This window comes from Cheilinus undulatus, linkage group 22 (assembly GCF_018320785.1).
Source record: "Cheilinus undulatus linkage group 22, ASM1832078v1, whole genome shotgun sequence".
In the NCBI taxonomy this organism is placed as follows: domain Eukaryota; kingdom Metazoa; phylum Chordata; class Actinopteri; order Labriformes; family Labridae; genus Cheilinus; species Cheilinus undulatus.
The window spans coordinates 17,398,568-17,418,204 of NC_054886.1; the positions used below are offsets into that span (position 1 = coordinate 17,398,568).

The 19,637-nt window shown below is 38.7% G+C and overlaps 1 protein-coding gene across 3 annotated transcripts in view; it reads left to right on the forward strand.

Annotated features, from left to right (window-relative positions):
• Nucleotides 1–16,122, forward strand: part of LOC121505037 (pre-mRNA-splicing factor ATP-dependent RNA helicase DHX15-like) — a 52,555-nt gene extending 36,433 nt beyond the window's left edge. The window contains exons 10-15 of one of the 3 annotated variants that reach the window (XM_041780168.1): nt 3,739–3,930; nt 7,062–7,184; nt 11,588–11,778; nt 12,713–12,882; nt 13,486–13,596; nt 15,550–15,627. In XM_041780168.1, the coding sequence (XP_041636102.1) occupies nt 3,739–3,930; nt 7,062–7,184; nt 11,588–11,778; nt 12,713–12,882; nt 13,486–13,561 (752 nt within the window). In that variant the 3' untranslated portion in view covers nt 13,562–13,596; nt 15,550–15,627. Of the gene's footprint in view, nt 1–3,738; nt 3,931–7,061; nt 7,185–11,587; nt 11,779–12,712; nt 12,883–13,485; nt 13,597–15,549 lie in introns of all 3 variants that reach the window. The other 2 variants (XM_041780167.1, XM_041780169.1) reach the window with 2 other exon arrangements.
• Nucleotides 16,123–19,637: the final 3,515 nt, after the last annotated feature.

The window sequence follows — 19,637 nt, forward strand, 5'->3', positions numbered from 1 at the left end:
GGTGCCAAAACAAGTAGCAAAAGTGGCAAAATAGGGGTAAAGACGGCAACATTTTTTGAAAGCGGCAAGTTGGGATTAAAAGTGGCAAAAATGGGCTAAAAGGGGGAAAATGCCAAAATGGATGAAAAATGTCAAAAAGACAAAAATATTGGTTAATAGTGGCTAAATGAGTATAAGTGGTAAGTCACAAAGTAGCAGGATTAAATAATTTCTAACATCAAAATACAGTAATAGCTTGGCACATTTTTCGGCATATCAATGAGGTAACTGTTAGCCAGGACGCTAGCATCAATGCTACTGATCCAACACACGTGCACTGACATCAATAAATCACATCGGGCCCATTCTCTGGGGTTTTCATGGTTTGGCAAGGGTGGCAGGCTCTGTTTCTCATGTCCTCATGCCAGGCTCTCTCGTCAGACTTCTCTCTTTCTATTTTCCTCTATCTGTAATGCTGACACCAGGACTGGGTGTCCTGTTTGTGGTAATGATAAACAGCCATTGGCTAGAGCAGGTAGTACCAGCATTGTCACTTCCATGTACAGAACATGGGTCTGGTGAGGATGGCAGTTCTGTCTGGGCTGTGATGAAGAAAATAAGCCACTCTGTGACTGGAACTTTGTGTCTTCTGTTTTCATATTCCCTGTCACTCTTCCTTCCTTGATGATTATGTTTAAAGCATGTGGACTAAGCAATCAGCTGGACAGGAGTCTCCAGTGGTTCATCCCAGTCAGTTATTATGTAACATAATGTGATGTAATTATTAACACTTATTGATTAGTGGCAACCAGCTGCACAAAAAGTAAAGAACAATAAGAACATGCATATTATCATGAGGTTGCATCTTGCGAGAGAAGTACCAGAGGACCTCTCTCTCTCATTTTGATTGCCCCCAGAGTGTGCCAAACTCTGCTTGCAGGGGGGCAGAGATGGAGGGGAGATTTCTCTCTAGTTTGCTGATTGCAGGAGGCTATCATGTGTGGATATAAAGAGAAAATTGCTAAATTGGTTGACAGATACACCAGGGTATAATCTGTGTGTAGAAAACTCTGCTATCGACTCCTTGATGACCAGCAATATCGGCCCTTAAAGCCACTTTTTTATGTGAGGTTATCCATACTTGAATGATTGCCTTGATTTTTTTCTTTTATTCTCAAGTGCTCAAATATCCAGTATACTCCCCCTACTAGTAGTCAGCTGTGGCGTGAGCCAGCCCAACCAAATGGAAAATCCAAAAGAAATCAGTAGCGATTTACACAAAGACCTGGCTGGGTGGGATTCATTTGCCTTGTGACATTTCCAAAGAAGAACCTTTCAAAGCCAGCGTGGTTTAATGTACCTTTAGCCTTTCGTCTCATTGATTCGGCCCTTGGTTAATATATCGGATTCTCGTGTGTTGAGGCAGTCAATACTTACTTTCTGATGAGCTGCGTTGTGTATAGATTACATTTCCACACTGGTTCATCATGCTAGCAGTACGTGGAAATCAGATCTTCACCTTTTGTTTAGCCCCCACACGAGCCACTGGTGTGGTAAGTAATGTAGTCGGCCCTCACTTTGTGTTAAAAAAGAAGCTTTGATGCCCAGAATCAATATTTGTTAATCATAAAAAAATGCCTCCCTGCTGTTTGAAATTGAATTATGTTTTTGGTGTGTTTAAGGGGAGAGAAATGAAAGAAAGTAAAGGAGCAGCGCAGCCAGAGCTTGAAGCTAATTTTCAGTTAACATGCAACTGGTCATTAGGCTTCAGCTCTTGGGAGCCAAAGGTCAATAATTGCATCTGGAAGAAAAATCTTTTAACCAAACGGTGGAAGCCTTTTGTGTTGAAGCATTAAGTAGAAAGTTTCCCCCTGTAATTGCATTTGTTGTTAAGGATTGCCTGAGCGTGGGATGAAAAATGAGCTCTGCCATGACTACTTCTGTCTGGTATAACTCTGACCATCACATCCAGAGCGGCTTCTCATTCGGACCTCTTACTCCCTGCTACCAAACTGTGTTTGTCTCTCTTTAACTCAAGTTTCAATGTTAAAGATGCAAATACTGTACACCAGATGATGTAGTTATGTCCCCATGGGTTTTTCTTAAAATGCAGATCTTTCCCTCTATTGAATCAACATGACATTTCTTATCTTCTTCTATCCAATAAAAACTGATCTGCAAGAAAAGGACACATCTTTTAATGAAAAGTAGCATTCACAACTCATTTTTTTGTTAATCATAGAAAATATATAATATAATCATTATTATTATTAAAAGAGAAATCCAAAACAGGAAATATCAATATGTATTTTTCAGTCATAACTGAAAAACGTTTTTTTCTTTCATCACTCATTTTTCTTACTTGAAGAAGCAATAATTAAATCTTACCAACAAAGCAGGTGGATTAGATTGACACAGATTCATACCTATTGATAAATCAAGAAAATAATATATCATACCTTCTCTTTCTGACTAAACTGCTGTTTCTTAAAATTGCCAGATTTTCTCCCTGTAAGAGTGCTGAAATCTGCGCACATTTTACGCACTTTACATTCTTCATTTTTTGGGATAATTTTTGGTGTGTTTGTGTATGTGGCTTGAATTTTAGCAAGATTGTGTATGTTTATTTGATCTTGTTATTTCCATCTCAGCTCCTTCATTAAGTCTAACATATACTGTTTATAAGCAAGATTACACTTCAGCTATTAAGTGCAAAAAATGCCCCATTGAAACTCATTCAAACTGCAATTTTTGATCTCCTTCCATTAAAGCCTAATGCATGTATTTTAATTGTATGTGAGTGTCAAACTCGGCTTTTGCCTTGAAATTGGTCATTTTTAGTGCTCTGCACCAATGTGTCCATCCGCATTAACTTGCATTCATATAGACTCAGAGCCCACACCAGAAGAAGCAGTTTTGGGTTCAGTGTCCTTCTGAAGGACTCTTTGACATGTGACTGCAGAAGCCAGGAGTGACCAACTGAGCCAACCTGTTTGTGTTTATTTGCCCGCTATGCAAGTACTTTGAAGTACAATACACTGTGGTTTGCCTAAAGTTAACAACAGATCTAACAATGTCCTTCTGAAGGTATGATCTTGTTTTGCCTTGCGCCTTTTGCCTATGTGTCTTTGTAATGTAGAATATAAGCAACTTCAAGGTCCCGGAGATCTGCACCTTGGTATCGTCAGTTTAATAATTGACACTATGTTATACTATTATAGGAACCCTCTACCTCTGTCACATGATTAATCACATTAGGAATGGTTTAAGTCTGTCAAGAAGATGTTAACTGGTGCTTTGCAGATTTAAAATGGTTAAAGCAGAGATCACCATTTCACAAATTATCTATGTGTGGATTTGTGTGTTTGAGTTTGGATTTCTTTGACCAAGATTTCTTAAGAATCTTAATGATCAAAATAATTATGTGATTTTCTTAAATTACCAGTAAAAAGGGGCAAATGGTCACAGCCTTGCTTCCACAGTCGGAGACTGTTTGGCTTTTTTGCTTGATAAACTGCTGGAAACAGTTGACAAAGCAAGTTTTTACTAGGCTGAGGAATAGTTGAAGATCAAAGTTTAAACAAACAGCACAGGGGCATTAATCATTCCTGACGCAGGTGTTTGAAAATGCTCCAAATTGTTCTGTAGTTTTGCTCTGATATAAAAAAAAATGACAGTTCTGCACATTGTCCTATCTCTGTCATTAGTCTGTGTTTTGCCCATGGGCTTGGATCATTAATGGCTCCTGTCTCCCTCCAGCCCCAGAGACCCTGATGCGAGCCCTGGAGTTGCTGAACTATCTGGCGGCGCTCAACGACGATGGTGACCTAACAGAGCTGGGTTCCATGATGGCCGAGTTCCCCCTGGACCCTCAGCTGGCCAAGATGGTCATCGCCAGCTGTGAGTTCAACTGTTCCAACGAGGTTCTCTCCATCACGGCCATGTTGTCAGGTAATGCTCAGTGCCGGTCCGAGCTGCTGCTCTTTAACATTTCTTGTGCTCATGGGTGGTACCTCAGAACTGACCTATGAGCTTAGAGGAACTCTACAGAGCAGCTCCTTCCTCTTCCCTCTATATTTAAATCTCTTTGATGTTTGCTTTGTTTTAGTCTTTTTAATTCTGGTTTAATGGCTATGACAGTTTTAAATTGCTAATTTTATAGTGGAACGGTTATCTGAAGGCCCATGTACAGTGCTGTGAAAAAGTAAGTCTCTCCCTTCCTAATCTCTTATATCTTTGTACATTTTTAACACTTAAGTGTTTCAGAGCATCAAACAAATTTGACAAAGATAACCTGAGTAAATCTAAAATGCAGTTTTTAAATGATGATTTCAAATATTAAGGGAAAAATCCATCCAAACCTACCTGGCTGTATTGAAAAAGTTATTTCCCCCCCTTATTACATCAGGAATTAACTGCGATAAGCCACATTTTTTGGAAAGCTGAGTTCAAATTCCCTAACCACAACCGGGCCTGATTAGCGGCAGACCTGTTGAATCAAAAATCCCTTAAATAGAACCTGCCAGACAAAGTGAAGTAGGCTACAAAATCTCAAAAAGCAACACAAAGTTGTTGACATTTATTACAAAGGCGTTGTTACTCCAGTAAACCACAGTGAGAACCATTATCCACAAATGGAGAAAACTTGGAACAGTGGTGAACCTTCCCAGGAGTGGCCAGCCTACAAAAATTACTCCAAGAGCACAGGGACGACTCATCCAGGAGGTCATGAAAGAACCTAGAAAAACATCTAAAGATCTGCCTCAGGCCGCGTCCACACGGAGACAAATTCAGGAGTATACACAACAGTTTTTTGTCGTATAGGCGGTGCTCCTTTACCACCACCAAAAACAGCATTCACCAGATGTTCTTAAATCCACTGCAGAGAACAACCAGAAGGGCAACTGGGAGAAAGTTTTGGACAGTTTTTCGTAATCTTTTTCTCTCTTTTGGTGCATTTCTGTGGCATCGTTACGGCGCCACTTACAGGCTTGGCATATATACGACAGTGTTTTCAGTCGTTTTCAGTGGTTCCATGTTTACGCAGACATTTCCTGGTACAATATCGTGTTTACAGAAAACTTTTTCAAAACGAAATGGAAATGTGTTGTTTTTGTTTCTGTGTGGACGAGGCCTCAGTTAAGGTCAGTGTTCATAATTCAACTAGTAGAAAGAGACCAGGCAAAAAAAAATGGCATCATGGGAGAATTCCGAGGCCAAAACCAAGAACAAAAGCCTCTGTCACATTCACCATAAACATCCTGATGATAAAGTTTTTTGGAAAAATATTCTGTTGACTGATGAAATAAAAGTCGAAGTTTTCATGATAACAACAGTCAAACATAGTGGTGGTAGTGTGATGGTTTGGGGCTGCTGTGCTGCTTCAGGACCTGGACGACTTGCCATAAATCGTGACACCATGAATTAGAAAATCCTGAGGGAGAATGTCCGGCCATCAGTTTGTAACCTCATGCTCAAGCGCACTTGGGTTATGCAGCAGGAAAATTATCTGAAACACACCAGCAAGTCCACCTCTGAATGCTTTAAAAATTGAAGGTTTTGGAATGGCCTAGTCAAAGTCTGGACTTAAATCCAATTGAGATGCAGTGGCATGACCTTAAACAAGCTGTTCATGCTTGAAAACCCACCAGTGTGGCTGAATTAAAACATTTCTTCAAAGAAGAGTGGGACAAAATTCCTCCACAGCGATGTGAAAGACTCATTGTCAGTAAGCTCGTATGCTTGCTTGCAGTTGTTGCTTCCAAGGGTGGCACAACCAGTTATGAGGTTTAGGGGGAATTACTTTTCATTTAGGAGCAGGTAGGTTTGCATCGCTTTTTCCCTTAATAATAATCCCTTATTGAGATCATCATTCAAAAACAGCATAGGTTCTCACAGCACTGTAGACGGCATACATTTACAATAAAGCTCCTATGAGGAAATTTCACATAGTAGTGTAAAATTCACCCTATCCATGGCGTAGGTGTTATTAGAAGAACAACTCTAATAAAATGTTTCTATGCCAAAGATTCATTGTGGAAAAATAGAAAAATGAAATTTTTAGTTGGAAAACAGCACATCAACTCAACACAAAAGTTACTCACAGGAGCTTTAATGGATTTAATTAAAAGACCCAAAATGTGCATGCTGAAATTGTTATCCCTCCTGCATGTTTCTTGCATTTACAGTTGGCCTTTTTCACTTGTAGGTTTAAGAAGTTTAAATTATGTCATCAGAAATTACAGTAAGTTACTTGAGGAGTTTTAGGAACAGTTATTGTATGTCTCTGTTACACTAGATAAGCCTAAGAAGACTGAATTTAATGTGTGCGTGTTGAAATTAACTACAAGGTGAGTCGAGGATAAAACAGAGATGTCAGCTATTATTTGTGTGAAGGGGTAAAAATTATGTCTGTACAAAACATATAGGTGTACTTGGAGCAGCAGCAGCAGTGTGCTACAGCAGTAATTGCACTTTGGGCTTGCCAAAGCAGAATGCTGCTCATTGAGATGAATCTTGGCGCCTTTGAAGGGAGTGCGAGGGTCTTTGAGAGCGAGGGAAATGGATTTAACTAGCTGTTTGGACGTGACGTGCACTTAAAGCAGGTGTTTCAGGGATGGCAGTTTTTTTTTTTTTTTTTTTTTTGCTGAGTTGATTAGAGTAAGCTTCGAAAGCACACCTGAGAACGGTGCTGTCACAGCAGCCAACCATGAGACTCAATAAATGCAGCTTTCACCCATTACAGCCACAATCAAGCAGGATTGACGCTAAGTGATTCGGAGCAAGTTCACACAGGGGAGAACCCTTGAGGAAACTCCGCTAGACTTATATTCAGTAGCAGTATCAAATCTATAAGACAGGATTCTTGTCTATGTTCACTGTATGTGGCAGGAAGTCATAATGTAGCATTACAGGTTGGAAATCCATCCCCTCCTTTCCTTTCTCGCCATAAACACTTAACACACGATTCCCAGTGAAGTGCTCTGTGCCTCTCTTCTGCTGAGGCCTTGTTCCTCTCTGTGGGATTTGCTTTACTTATCCCTATGGGCGGCTGTGTTGGGGCCTATACCAACCTTGTCTAGTCCCACAGTGCTTCGTCCGACCAACCGAGGTGAAGAAGGCAGCGGATGAGTCCAAGATGCGCTTTGCCCACATCGACGGAGACCACCTGACGTTGCTCAACGTCTACCATGCCTTTAAACAGAGTGAGTGTCTTCTCCTGGGCATGGTTGTTCAAAAGTTTTCGAATAAAGATGCTGGATTGGATCAAATCTAGTTATTCAAAAGAACAAAGGAAAATTGATAATATCATGCGGCAAAATGTCAACTTTTATGCAGATAAAACCTTTTCTTTGTTGTTTTTAAAGCTTATTAGGAGTTAGATAAATTAGAAAAATAAACTCAAGATTATTCAAGCAGAGGGCTGGCTTCAGGTTGGATTACATGAACAAAATGTTTCACGTTCAAACAATATATGTACTAAATATGTAGAGCCGTGGAGCGAAACCTTTCTCCTTAGGGCCCCCCTAATCATATCTAAAAAAAAAAAAAAAAAAAAAAAAAAAAAGCTCAGCCCAGAGGCCCACTTGGAACAATTAGACACAATTTTAACTGGTTTCATTGACAAAATCCCAACATAACAGGCATGCAGACACTTGTTCTTGATGAAAGATCTATATATAAACTATCCATGACTATGATGGTGAATTAGGTCCACCAGAAAAAATAAATAAATAAAGTGGATCTTAGGTTTAAAAGCTGGTAGATTACAAGCAAAAAAACTTTAAATGTCATAAATGTACATGAACCAAAAAGTTTGAATTTTGAGATTATAAAGTCCAGAAGTGGAAAATCCAACCACTGTTTTCATTTTGCTTTCTTTAAGTAAATTTACAAGTTAGAAAAATTGAATTTTTTGTGTTTCTGATGTCAAAATGTAAGACTTTTTAAACTTGCAACTTTCAAGTGCTGTCTTGTACATTTCCAACTTTTAAATTCTGAAATTTTGAGTTTATTTCCTTGTTGATACAGTTGCAAGACAAAGTATGTGAACCCTTTAGGATTTCTTGGATTTCTGCATAAATTGGTCATCAAATGTGTTCTGATCTTCATCTAAGTCACAACAATAGACAAACACAGTCTGCTTAAACTAATACCACACAAAAAATGATAGTTTTCATGCTTTTATTGAACAACCGTGTAAACATTCACAGCACAGGGTGGAAAAAGTGTGTGAACCCTTGGATTTAATAACTGGTTGACCCTCCTTTGGCAGCAATAACCTCAACGAAACGTTGCGGATCAGACCTGCACAACAGTCAGGAGGAATTTTGGACCATTCCTCTTTACAACGCTGTTTTAGTGCAGCAATATTATTGGGATGTCTGGTGTGAATCGCTCTCTTGAGGTCATGCCACAGCATCTCAGTCAGGTTGAGGTCAGGACTCTGACTGGGCCACTCCAGAAGGCGTATTTTCTTCTGTTGAAGACATTCTGTTGTTGATTTACTTCTGTGCTTTGGGTCGTTGTCCTGTTGCAGCACCCATCCTCTGTTGAGCTTCAGTTGGCGGACAGATGGTCTTAAGTTTTCCTGCAAAATGTCTTGATAAACTTGGGAATTTACTTTTCTGTCAATGACAGCAATCCGTCCAGGCCCTGAGGCAGCAAAGCAACCCCAAACCATGATGGCCCCTCCACCATATTTCACAGTTGGGAGGAGGTTTTGATGTTGGTGTGCTGTGCCTTTTTTTCTCCACACATAGCGTTGTGTGTTCCTTCTAAACAACTCAATTTTGGTTTCATCTGTCCACAGAATACTTTGCCAGTAGTGCTGTGGACATCCAGGTGCTCTTTTTCAAACTTCAAACGTGCAGCAATGTTTTTTTTTGAACAGCAGTGGCTTCCTCCATGGTGTCCTCCCATGAACTCCATTCTTGTTTAATGTTTAATGTTTTACTTATTGTAGATTTGTCAACACAAATGTTAGCATGTGCCAGAGATTTCTGTAAGTCTTTAGCTGACAGTCTAGGATTCTTCTTCACCTCATTGAGCATTCAGCGCTGTGCTCTTGCAGTCATCTTTACAGGACAACCACGCCTAGGAAGAGTAGCAACAGTTCCGAACTTTCTCCATTTGTAGACAGTCTGTCTTACCGTGGACACATGAACATCAAGGCTTTTAGAGATACTTTTGTAACCCTTTCCAGCTTCATGCAAGTCAACAATTCTTGATCATAGGTCTTCTGAGAGCCCTTTTGTGCCAGGCATGGTTCACATCAGGCAATGCCTCTTGAGAACAGCAAACTCAAACTGGTGTGTGTTTTTTACAGGGCAGGGCAGCTTTAACCAACACATCCAATCTAATTGAAATGATTGGACTCCAGGTTGGCTGACTCCTGGCTCCAATTAGCTCTTGGAGAAGTCATTAGCCTAGGGGTTCACATACTTTTTCTACCCTGCACTGTGAATGTTTACATGTTTTGTTCAATAAAAACATGAAAACGTAGCATTTTTGTGCTGTATTAGTTTAAGCAGACTGTGTTTGTCTATTGTTGTGACTTAGATGACGATCAGAACACATTTTATGACCAATTTATGCAGAAATCCAAGAAATCCCAAAGGGTTCACATACTTTATCTTGCAACTGTATATGACTTCAAAGTGTCAAACTTGTTTTTTTCCCCTCAAGATTTAGAATTTTGCTCAAAAAGTAACAAATTCTCTTCAGTTTTGTTTTTGGTGTTGGCCCTAACACATTATGTTTCTAGTTATGATTTAAAAAAATAAATATTATATTCATTAAATTTTGATGTCAGAGCACACACAGTCTCACACACCACCTTAGATCTTTGGTGCCCTCCCTTGAGGTTCCTAGACCCCACTGATGTAGAGAATAGTTGACTTAATAGTTAAATTATCTGTGAAGTGATTAAAAATATACTGTAGGTGTGATATAAATGGCTGTATTGTTTACCACCAGGCCAAATTTTTTAATGAAAAACTTCAGTAAATATATAAAAAACTAGAATGGCCATCTGAGGCGGCAGACCCACGCAGAAGCAGCACCACCAAGGAACTCACAGTCCCATTGATTACTTTCAGAATTTCAAAGTCTGAGAAAAACTGAACGGGTGCGCGGATCATCACCAAAATCTAATTGATTATTCCCTGGCACTATCCCAATATTCTCTGAAAGTTTGGTGAAGATCCGACTTCCCGTTCTCAAGTTATCTTGTACACAAACAAACAAAGAAAGATACGGAACCCTTTACATAACCCCCTGCCGATTTCATCGGCGTGGGTAATTAAGTTCCAGGATCATGAAAACTGAGGCGGTAAGATCTGCTGATGCTGTAGGCGTGTTGGTTACAATGTGCCAAAGAAAGAAGTTCCACTCTTGAATTTTAAAAACATGATGCTGCTTGAATAGGGGTTTGTTTGTCTCTTTTACTGGATGTTTCAGCTCTAGGTTTAAGCCACTAAAGCCACAATCACATTCATGTAATAACAGGCAGAAAGTTTAGTGCTAAAAAGTATGAACTTCATTTTCTCATTCTGAGTTTAAAGACATTTGCCTTTCTAATGCTTAATTTTCTCAGTATATTTGTGATATGAACTTGTGTTTCTCTCACATTTACATGAGATGTTTGAGTAGTTATGTTGCTGCTGAATACTCGTCATTACTGTTTATGACTCCAGATAAAAAGTATTCCATGAAAATGAGATGCAGAGACCTTTACTGGGATGAATCTGGCAGAAATAGAATGCGTCTACCCTTGGAAATTTAACCGAACTGCAGCATAATAACGCTATCAAAGAGCAGAAACTAACAGCCTCTGCTTTGAGAGAGAGTGAAAGCCACAGCTTGCTCTATTAACAATCCAGGACTTAAGACAAGCATGATATTAGTTTGAACTCACTTTCAGCAGGTAAAGATGTTGGTCTCTGATGTTCTGGGCTCAAGTGACACCGAGACAACCTCTCCAGCGAATAGCCTGCACCCTTACATTACAGTACATTGTGGTTAGAGCATGACTGCCTGCCTCTGTGTCAGAGCTAGAGAGGCAAGTAAAGATGTTAGTCCCTACTATGCAGGATTCAAGTGACATTGAGACAACCACTCCAGCAAATAGCCTGCATCCTTGCCACACAGTATACTGTGGTCAGAGCATGGCTGCCTGCCTCTGTGTCAGAGCTAGAGAGGCAAAAGTCTGTAATTAAATTTGTATTGTTTTCTGTCAAAAATAGCTCTTTTACATTAAATTTTTCCCACCTGCTGCCATGGCAATTTTGGTACATTGCTAATGGTGATGCACATGCAGAGTGAGGTGTTGGAGCAGACATATGATTCATATTTAGAGCACTCCCATACTGGTTCAGGTGTACTAGTTTTAAAGTTTGTATTTTGATCCAAAGACGGTTGATCTTACCAACTTTTCTTTGAAAAAGCAGAACAAAAGTAAGCTGGATTACTAATCCCTCCATCAGTGGTAAATTTCCAAATCCAGATCTGTTTATTCAGAGAAAAGCTTTTGAACAACCAAACCCAGCACACTCATTACTCTCAAGCTTCATGTTTTCAGTTCTTAATTTGTCCTTGTCTCGCTCAGACCACGAGTCCACTCAGTGGTGCTATGACAATTTTGTCAACTACCGCTCGCTGATGTCAGCAGACAATGTGCGGCAGCAGCTTTCCAGGATCATGGACCGCTTCAGCCTGCCGCAGCGGAGCACAGAGTTCTCTAGCAGAGATTACTACACCAACATCCGCAGAGCTCTGGTCACTGGATTCTTCATGCAGGTTGGTCACAGCAGCCTTATGTATTTGTTTTTATTTATTGTGAAAGTGCACTTTTTCACATGGATCACCGAACCACAAAGACATCTATTCCTCTTCTCTTTATGTCATACATCATTAACTTTCCCTTCTCTTCAAATGTGTTTTCTTTGGTCCTTTATTTGTGTAAATGCAGTCTTTATATCCAGCTTCACTGCCTCTCAACGCATTCTCACATTTGCCCTTTTTGCATTTGATCATTTGAAAAATAAGTGTTTGTAGCTGAATTGTTTATTGTAATGGATAACCGCCTTCAAATTAAACACACACTCAAACACACAGAGCCGCTCTCTTTTAAACACACAAATAGAAATCAAGTCCATTTTCTCCTCGCTCAAGGAAACAAATGGCATTTTGCAAGAAGCCATTTTTCGGGGTCTACCTGAAACAAGCAGCCTGACAAGTTGAATTATGGTGTTAATATTTAAATATTTGTCAACATTAACCTTTATCCCGGAGACAAATTTGCGGCTCATGTTGGGGCTTTTGCATTGTTTGAGATCATGTCTTTGTTGGGCTCGGCCTTTATTGAGACTGATTGCTTTGTTTAATCACAACAGCCACCGCAGCTTTACCTCAAACCTACAAAGAAGGGAGAAAAATTCCTCCCTGTCTATAAATATATATATATATATATATATAAAAATATATATAAAGTGCCTATAAAAAGTATTCCTCCCTGGATGTTTTACCCTTTTATTGGTTATATAGCTTAATCATGATCAATGCAATTGATTTAATCCTTTCTATAGGCACTGTATGTATTTAGATTACATAGAGGAACTGACTTAAGCACAAATGAAAATGACAGGACTTTGCTTTTCTCTGTCTTTCCACCTGAGCTGAGTTTTATTCATTTATTTTTTCCTGCCTCTGCCACCTTTTGTGGCATGAACAGGTCGCTCACCTGGAGCGCACCGGTCATTACCTGACAGTGAAGGACAACCAAGTGGTGCAGCTGCACCCCTCCACTGTGCTGGACCACAAGCCTGAGTGGGTGCTCTACAACGAGTTTGTGCTCACCACCAAGAACTACATCCGCACATGTACTGACATCAAACCAGAGTGGTAAGTCTGGTTTAAAACTACATAATATATCAAAATGATTTAAAGCCCCTGTGAGGAGTTTGAGCTGGCTTTGAAACAGACTGAAATTAATATTAATGCCTTTTTGTGTCCTACAAAAACAAACAAGGCTATCACCAATAAGATTAATCATTTATGTGCAGTTATTATTAATGCCTCAAACTGCTGCTGCAGGGAAGGTGTGTTACAGTTAAAAGACACAAATATGAGATTTTAAACAGAAAACATAACTTAAACATGCACAAGAGAAACAGGGAGGATATGAGAGGTACTGTTTTGTCAACAGAGGGTGACAAAATCATTGAAAGTTACTCACAGGAGCTTTAGTCATCAATTTAAAATGTTTTGTTGATAAAAAGCCAATTTTTAATTAAATAAAAAAAAAAAATAGAATAAAAGTTGCACCTGTATATAAGACGCAGTCTGTTTTGGAGGTCTCCAAGAGAAGAAATAGGCTCAATCCCTCTACCAACCTGCTGATTTTCCAGGTGTTCAGTCAAGTCTACACCATGCAGTTTTCATGCAGGTTTGTGAGTATTTCTAGCACCATCTGTTTTCAACATGCGGACTTTCTACTTCTACTAGCTACTGGTGCAGAAGTCAAGCTGTGAAGAAGGCACCTACCTGTCAGCCACAAGCCACACTGCCCTCCTGTCTTTAACCGAGGAGTTCTTTAAATCAGCCTGGCACTAAGAGGTTTATCTACTTCTATCTAACAGTCAGATTGTGATGCTCACCTCTGGTGGTAACCATGGGAACTGTTGCAACCAGTGGAATTTAAAAAAATGGGTTTCTATTTTTTGGCCCTTCTATTATATTTTGATATCACATTTAACTTTTTTATCTTCAAGGTTCCCAAAGGCCTGGTGTATGTTTAATTTTATTTTTTGAAAGAAAATCCCATCCTTTAAAAAAAAAAAACAAAACAAAGAAAAACAAATTTTTTGTTGCCTTTAATAGGATAGGACAGTGGATAGGGGCAGGAACTTGGATAGTGGGGATTGCCATGTAGGACAGGAGCTGCAGGTTGTATTTGAACCAAGGTATCCTGCTTTGACAACAACAGCCTCTGTAGATGGGGCGTATGGGTGTAGCCATTAGACTACCGGTGCCCCAGAACAATCCCATCCCTCTTTAGAGTTTGCTATATTAGATGTTTCACATTGACTTTGCGGTATAAAAATTTTTAGGCCTGCAGTCAACCAACAAGAGACTTGGTCGTCTGGAATCACACCCACACACCGACTAATCAACGGGTCATTTAAGTAAAAAAAACAAAAACAAAAAAACTTACTTTAACTCAGTGTATTCCTTGGTAGGCTCCTCATTGAACCTGCTCTGGCAGTCTAAGAGAGAGATTTGGCAGGGTGCAGAGAACACACTGCTATGATTTTATACCAGATTAAGGCAAGGGAATAAATGCTTGGACAAAAAAGTAAAGACTAAAATGTGAGGACTTTTATGGACTAAAACTAGACAAAAATGTTTTGAGTTTTTGTCAACTAAAAGTAAAAAGGATAGAAATGACTAAAATGTGACTAATACTAAAATGCTTTTCATTTAAAGACTAAAACTAAGACTAAAATTAAAAATAGCTGCCAAAATGAACACTGTTTCGGACTTGACTGCAGAAATCGTCTAATGTGACGCTAGTCGGCCAATCAAATCCTTTGCTCAGAGCTCGCAAGCAAACCCGGAAACACAGAGGCACACGGAGCAGCAGTGCAGACAGGAGAGTTATTGATGGGTAGACTGAGGGAGCCGGTGACAGTAGAGAAGTTTGATCATGACAAGAAGATGAATATAAACAGACTGTCATCAGAAATGGACTGTGCTAAATGTTCATTCTTCCTCATGCTTTGGTGGTTTAAACCAGTTTGTGTCGTATGTTTCAGTTAATATTGTGTGTGAAACATCACTACAGACAAAGCACATATCTTTCAGCAGACTCACATCTGATCTGGAAGCAGAAAATAAACCAACTAACAACCTGATTGATGATTTCTCACACATTCAATGACCCACTAAGATGTGCTGATTTTAGAACAACATAAAATCCATTTGCAGACACAGGTCACTTGTCACTGCAAAAGTTCAGATTAAAAATATGGACAAGAACATTTCACTAAATGAGAAAATATGAGTGAGAAAAAGAGGGAGAGGGATGCAGCTGCCACCTGCTTTAACTCTGATTTATCAAACACTAGTTTGTTTCAAACCCTAGGCTAGCCTACAAGAAAATAAAAGAAAATATTATTATTTTATGAGAATATAAATATGAACAATTGTACTTCTCAGTGATAATCAGAAATAAAAGCCTGACTCCAAATAAAGAGCCTCCTTCTTGTAAAGGCCTGGTGCCCTCATCAGTTTGTAAATGAAGGCCCCGGTCTTTATTTAAGGATTTACAGTATAGAGGTACTAAATCATCAAGAACATGGTTTCGTTTGCTTTTGTAGCTCTTACTGATACATCAGTGTTACTTTCAGCCTGTTTGATTACCATACAGGAGCTTTAGTTTATACTAAAAGTTAGCATTTTCTCTGGCACAATTCAGTCCTCGTTTACAAAAAGTGTGCTTCGATACAGAGCCTTTACAGGTTAAAAAATGCTTTTTTGTTACTAATGTTTACCCGTTTTCCTTCCTAGGCTCGTGAAAATCGCCCCGCAGTACTACGAGATGAGTAACTTCCCCCAGTGTGAAGCAAAGAGACAGTTGGAGCGCATCATTGCAAAAGTCTCATCTAAGGAACACACTCAGTACTAAGCCAGTTTGCATGTGTTGAAGTGTCTGTGCACAGGATAATGTGAACTTTTGATCTGCCTCTATTTTTTTAGTTTGACAAAACAGCCTCATTTTTTAGTATATTTTTGCATCATTCTACTACTTTTTGTCATTTTTTTAATCCCAAAGGGTTATGCACTACTTAATATGTACTGTAAACAATCTGTTATCAGGTATTTAATCATAACCATTCCTCTTTGCATGATATTTCATGTAAATTGTAACATTCCTCTTATAGACATCCATACTAAGTCCCAGCTTGGGATTCATGACTATTTTTTTGCTTCTTCTGCAGAAACGTCAGTCCTTTGAGAGAAGCTTTTAAACAAACATAATTTATACTGTATTTATGTGAGGGCTTAATGTATTGTTCTCCTGTCATAGAGATATGAAGTGGGACAGCCTGCCCACATCTTCCTGTCACTGTTCAACTTAATAAAAATGACTTTGTAATAAAACATTTTCCTAGTGTCAGCATTAAGCAAAAACAGGATAATCTGCACCTAAACTTTTCACTTAACCCTCACACTCACACACACAAGCGCACTGAGCAATCACGTTTTTGACCTGCTAAATCCAGCTCGTTTCCTGGCTCTTCAGGGAAGTTAAATCTTCTTACTGGGATATTGATAGCTTCAGAAACAGTCGGAGTGAGGGGGAATGTTAATTACGAATGTTTTAGAACAAGATCATTGTGAAATCCCTGCTGTGCTGGAGCCTGTGCTGGCAGTTCTGCTTTGTGTCAGTGCCTCTCCAATGTGGAAGGTAAAGCTCATGGGTTGGAGAAACACAAATTCCACACAGATAACTGTCAGTGACATTACTATGATTTTTATGTAGTTTACTTTTGTCAATTATGGCTGAGTTTTTGGAAATAGTAAAACAAACATCAGTGTTAATTTCATCAATTAAAATTATGACTAAAAATGATTTATGGTGGTGAAAATCTGACAAAAACCAAGTGTAGTTATCATCAATGAGACTAATACGACACTAAAAAGAGGGCTGTTCGAAGTTAAGAATCCATATTTGTCCACTGTGCATATAAGATCTGAAGTATTTTCATCAGTATATTTTAAATTTAAATACTGATTGTGCATTAATATTAATGTATTGCAATGATATTAATTTTACATTTCATCTGATTTAATGAGTTTTTATCAAATCTTCATCAACTAAAACTAGACTTAAGCCATTTAGAAATTACTAAAATATTTTGGAGTTTTCATCAACTACAACTAGACTAAAATATTTTGACATTTTTGTCCTTTAAAACTAGACTAAAATGTTTGGAGTTTTCGTCAACTAAAACTAGACTAAAGCTGTTTAGAGATTACTAAAATATTTTGAAGTTTTCATTGACTAAATCTGGTCTCAAATATTTTGGTATTTTCGTCAATTAAAAATAGACTAAAATGTTTTGGAGTTTTCACTGACTAAAACTAGACTAAAATATTTTGGAATTTTCATTAACTTAAACTAGACTAAAGCTATTTAGAAGTTACTAAAACATTTTGAAGTTTTCATTGACTAAATCTAAACTAAATAATTTTGGAATTTCCTACGATTAAAAATGGACTTAAATGTTTTTTAGTTTTCTATGATTATAAACAGACTAAAATGTTTTGGAGTTTTCGGCGACTAAAAGCAGACTAAAGCTGTTAAGAAATTACCAAAATGTGACTTAAACTGACAGTAATTTTAATCCAAAGACTAACCCCTAATTTCCACATACACCAGTTGTGCCATGCTCCACCGTGCCACGGTTTTGCTCCAACTGAAAACAACCAACCTTGCAAAGGGAGCTTGTCTATTTTGTGCCGCAGCCATTGTATTTGAAAATGCGAGGTCAGATGAAATCTAAGATACCTGCCAAATTTGAGCGCCATAGTGCCTGCCCACTTTTCCGGTGACCATGGTTTTGTAATTGAAATTTGCCATTCAAAGCCCCCCATAGACTTTTCACAAAATCGTAGTTGCAATGCCGTTAATACATGAACCAAGCTAACCAGCTACCTAAGTAGATGTATTGTCTTTACTAAGCTTGCAGCGGTAACGTGTAACACTACTGCGTTAAAGGCATATGTAATGTGATGACTGTATCGTGTTGGTCTGTACTGACACCCAACACTGTATATAACATATAATTTTGTTTTTGTAGTTTCTGTAGTCATTTCAGTGCATAAATTCTACATATTGTACCTTTGAAAAGCCCAAAATACAGACACAGTGAAAGGAAAGTTCTGACAATTTTTGTTTCTTTGTAAAGACAAAGAAATACAACATCAGAGGACCCATGATAAAACATGAGGGTATGACATTTGAGCATATTCTGTTGAAAAAAGTCTCACAAAAATCCATCATCACTCCAGTTGTAATCCGTTATTTCAACATTAGACTCATCCAGTTATGGACCTGTAGTTCCAGCTCTGCTTGCTACATCCCCAGGTGGATAGATTATGCTCCGCCAAAAAGTTGGAGGCATATAAAAGCAATATTATTCTTTTATCAACTCAGTTTGAGCTATACCTTGTCTGGGCACAATGACAAATGCAAATCAAAAAACCCATTCTATTTTCATCTTTCTTTTACATCACCTTTAAAAAAGCAATTTATTTAACAGCTTCTAATCCAAATTTCTTTTTGTTCGGGCCAGTAGCCTTTATGATAGCATAACCTTGCCTTCCTCTGTTCTGCATCTCATATTAACATCAATTGTAAGGGAATATACATAACATTGACCTGAGGATAGAGGCAGAAATGAGCCAGTAAGCATTTTTCACAATCTCTGTAGTGTCTGGAGGTAGGCAGGCAGAGATACAGGACCTGCTAAGGGAGTTTTAAATTAAGCCTGCAGATTGTGTAATATGCTAAGTCAGGAAATTAGCATGTGTGCTTTAATATTTTTGGACTGTTGGGAGTCAAGTTTTTAGATTGGATGGCCTTTTGCTAGGGAACATACAGAGAAGCACTGAATAGTGCCAGAGAGATTAGTCTCTCTGCAAAGTGAAGCCAATAGAAAACCCATTAGTTTGAGCTGATCTGGAAATTATATGGAATTGATCCTGAGGTAAGGACATTTTTTCATGCTCAGTGCAACCCATTGATTCACACTTCCATAATTACTAATGAAAATCATTATGTCTGCAAGTTGTATTTTGTTAGAGCCTGATATGAGGGCACAAGACGGTTGTATGCGGTCTCACTGCTTGTATATTATCATAAGCTGTGTTCCCACCAAAATAAAGAACTTTTTGTCCCACTGGGACTTCTTTTCAAGGGAGTTAAAGGTTTAGCCAGCCTTTTATTGCACACAGTTTTACTGTGAAGATCAGGCAGATTGTGAAATAGTCTTCTGACCGTTGCTGGTTATTGATGGTTCAGTGCTAATAGTCCCACTCCAAATGTATGCTCTTTTAGGAGGGAACTTTTTGGTGGTACCATCAAGTCTGGACTTTAGCACCTACAGGGTACACGTTCTAAGTTTCCTCCCAAGGTCTTGAGTCTTCAAGGAAAGTTTTTTTTTTTTTTTTCCAGTGGAAAGGTACTAAGTACCCTTTCCTGCAGAGGAAGAATCAGTTCTTTGAGTGTTGGAAAATATCTGCTTTTCTAAAGAGAGTACCATACTGCTTGCAGGGACTTTTTTTGGTACCATTAATATCTTGGGAGAATAAGTCCCTGGCACCTAATTTAGAATTGACTCCTGTTTGAAAAAGTGTACAAAGTTCCCCCAAAGTCCCAGGTCTTTAAGTCAAGATTCAGCTTGCAAAGGTACTAAGTACCCTCTGAAGTCCTATAGGTTGTTGGGAAGTTCCTGCAGTGAAAGCAAGTTCCTCTTAAAGTCTTTTGTCCTTGGGAAAAGTTTTGTGGCAGACAAACAGTTCTAGAGTTGCTGTTCCCCTAGCCTTACCCTAAAGGTCCAAATCTAAGAGTAAAATTTAAATAATGTAAA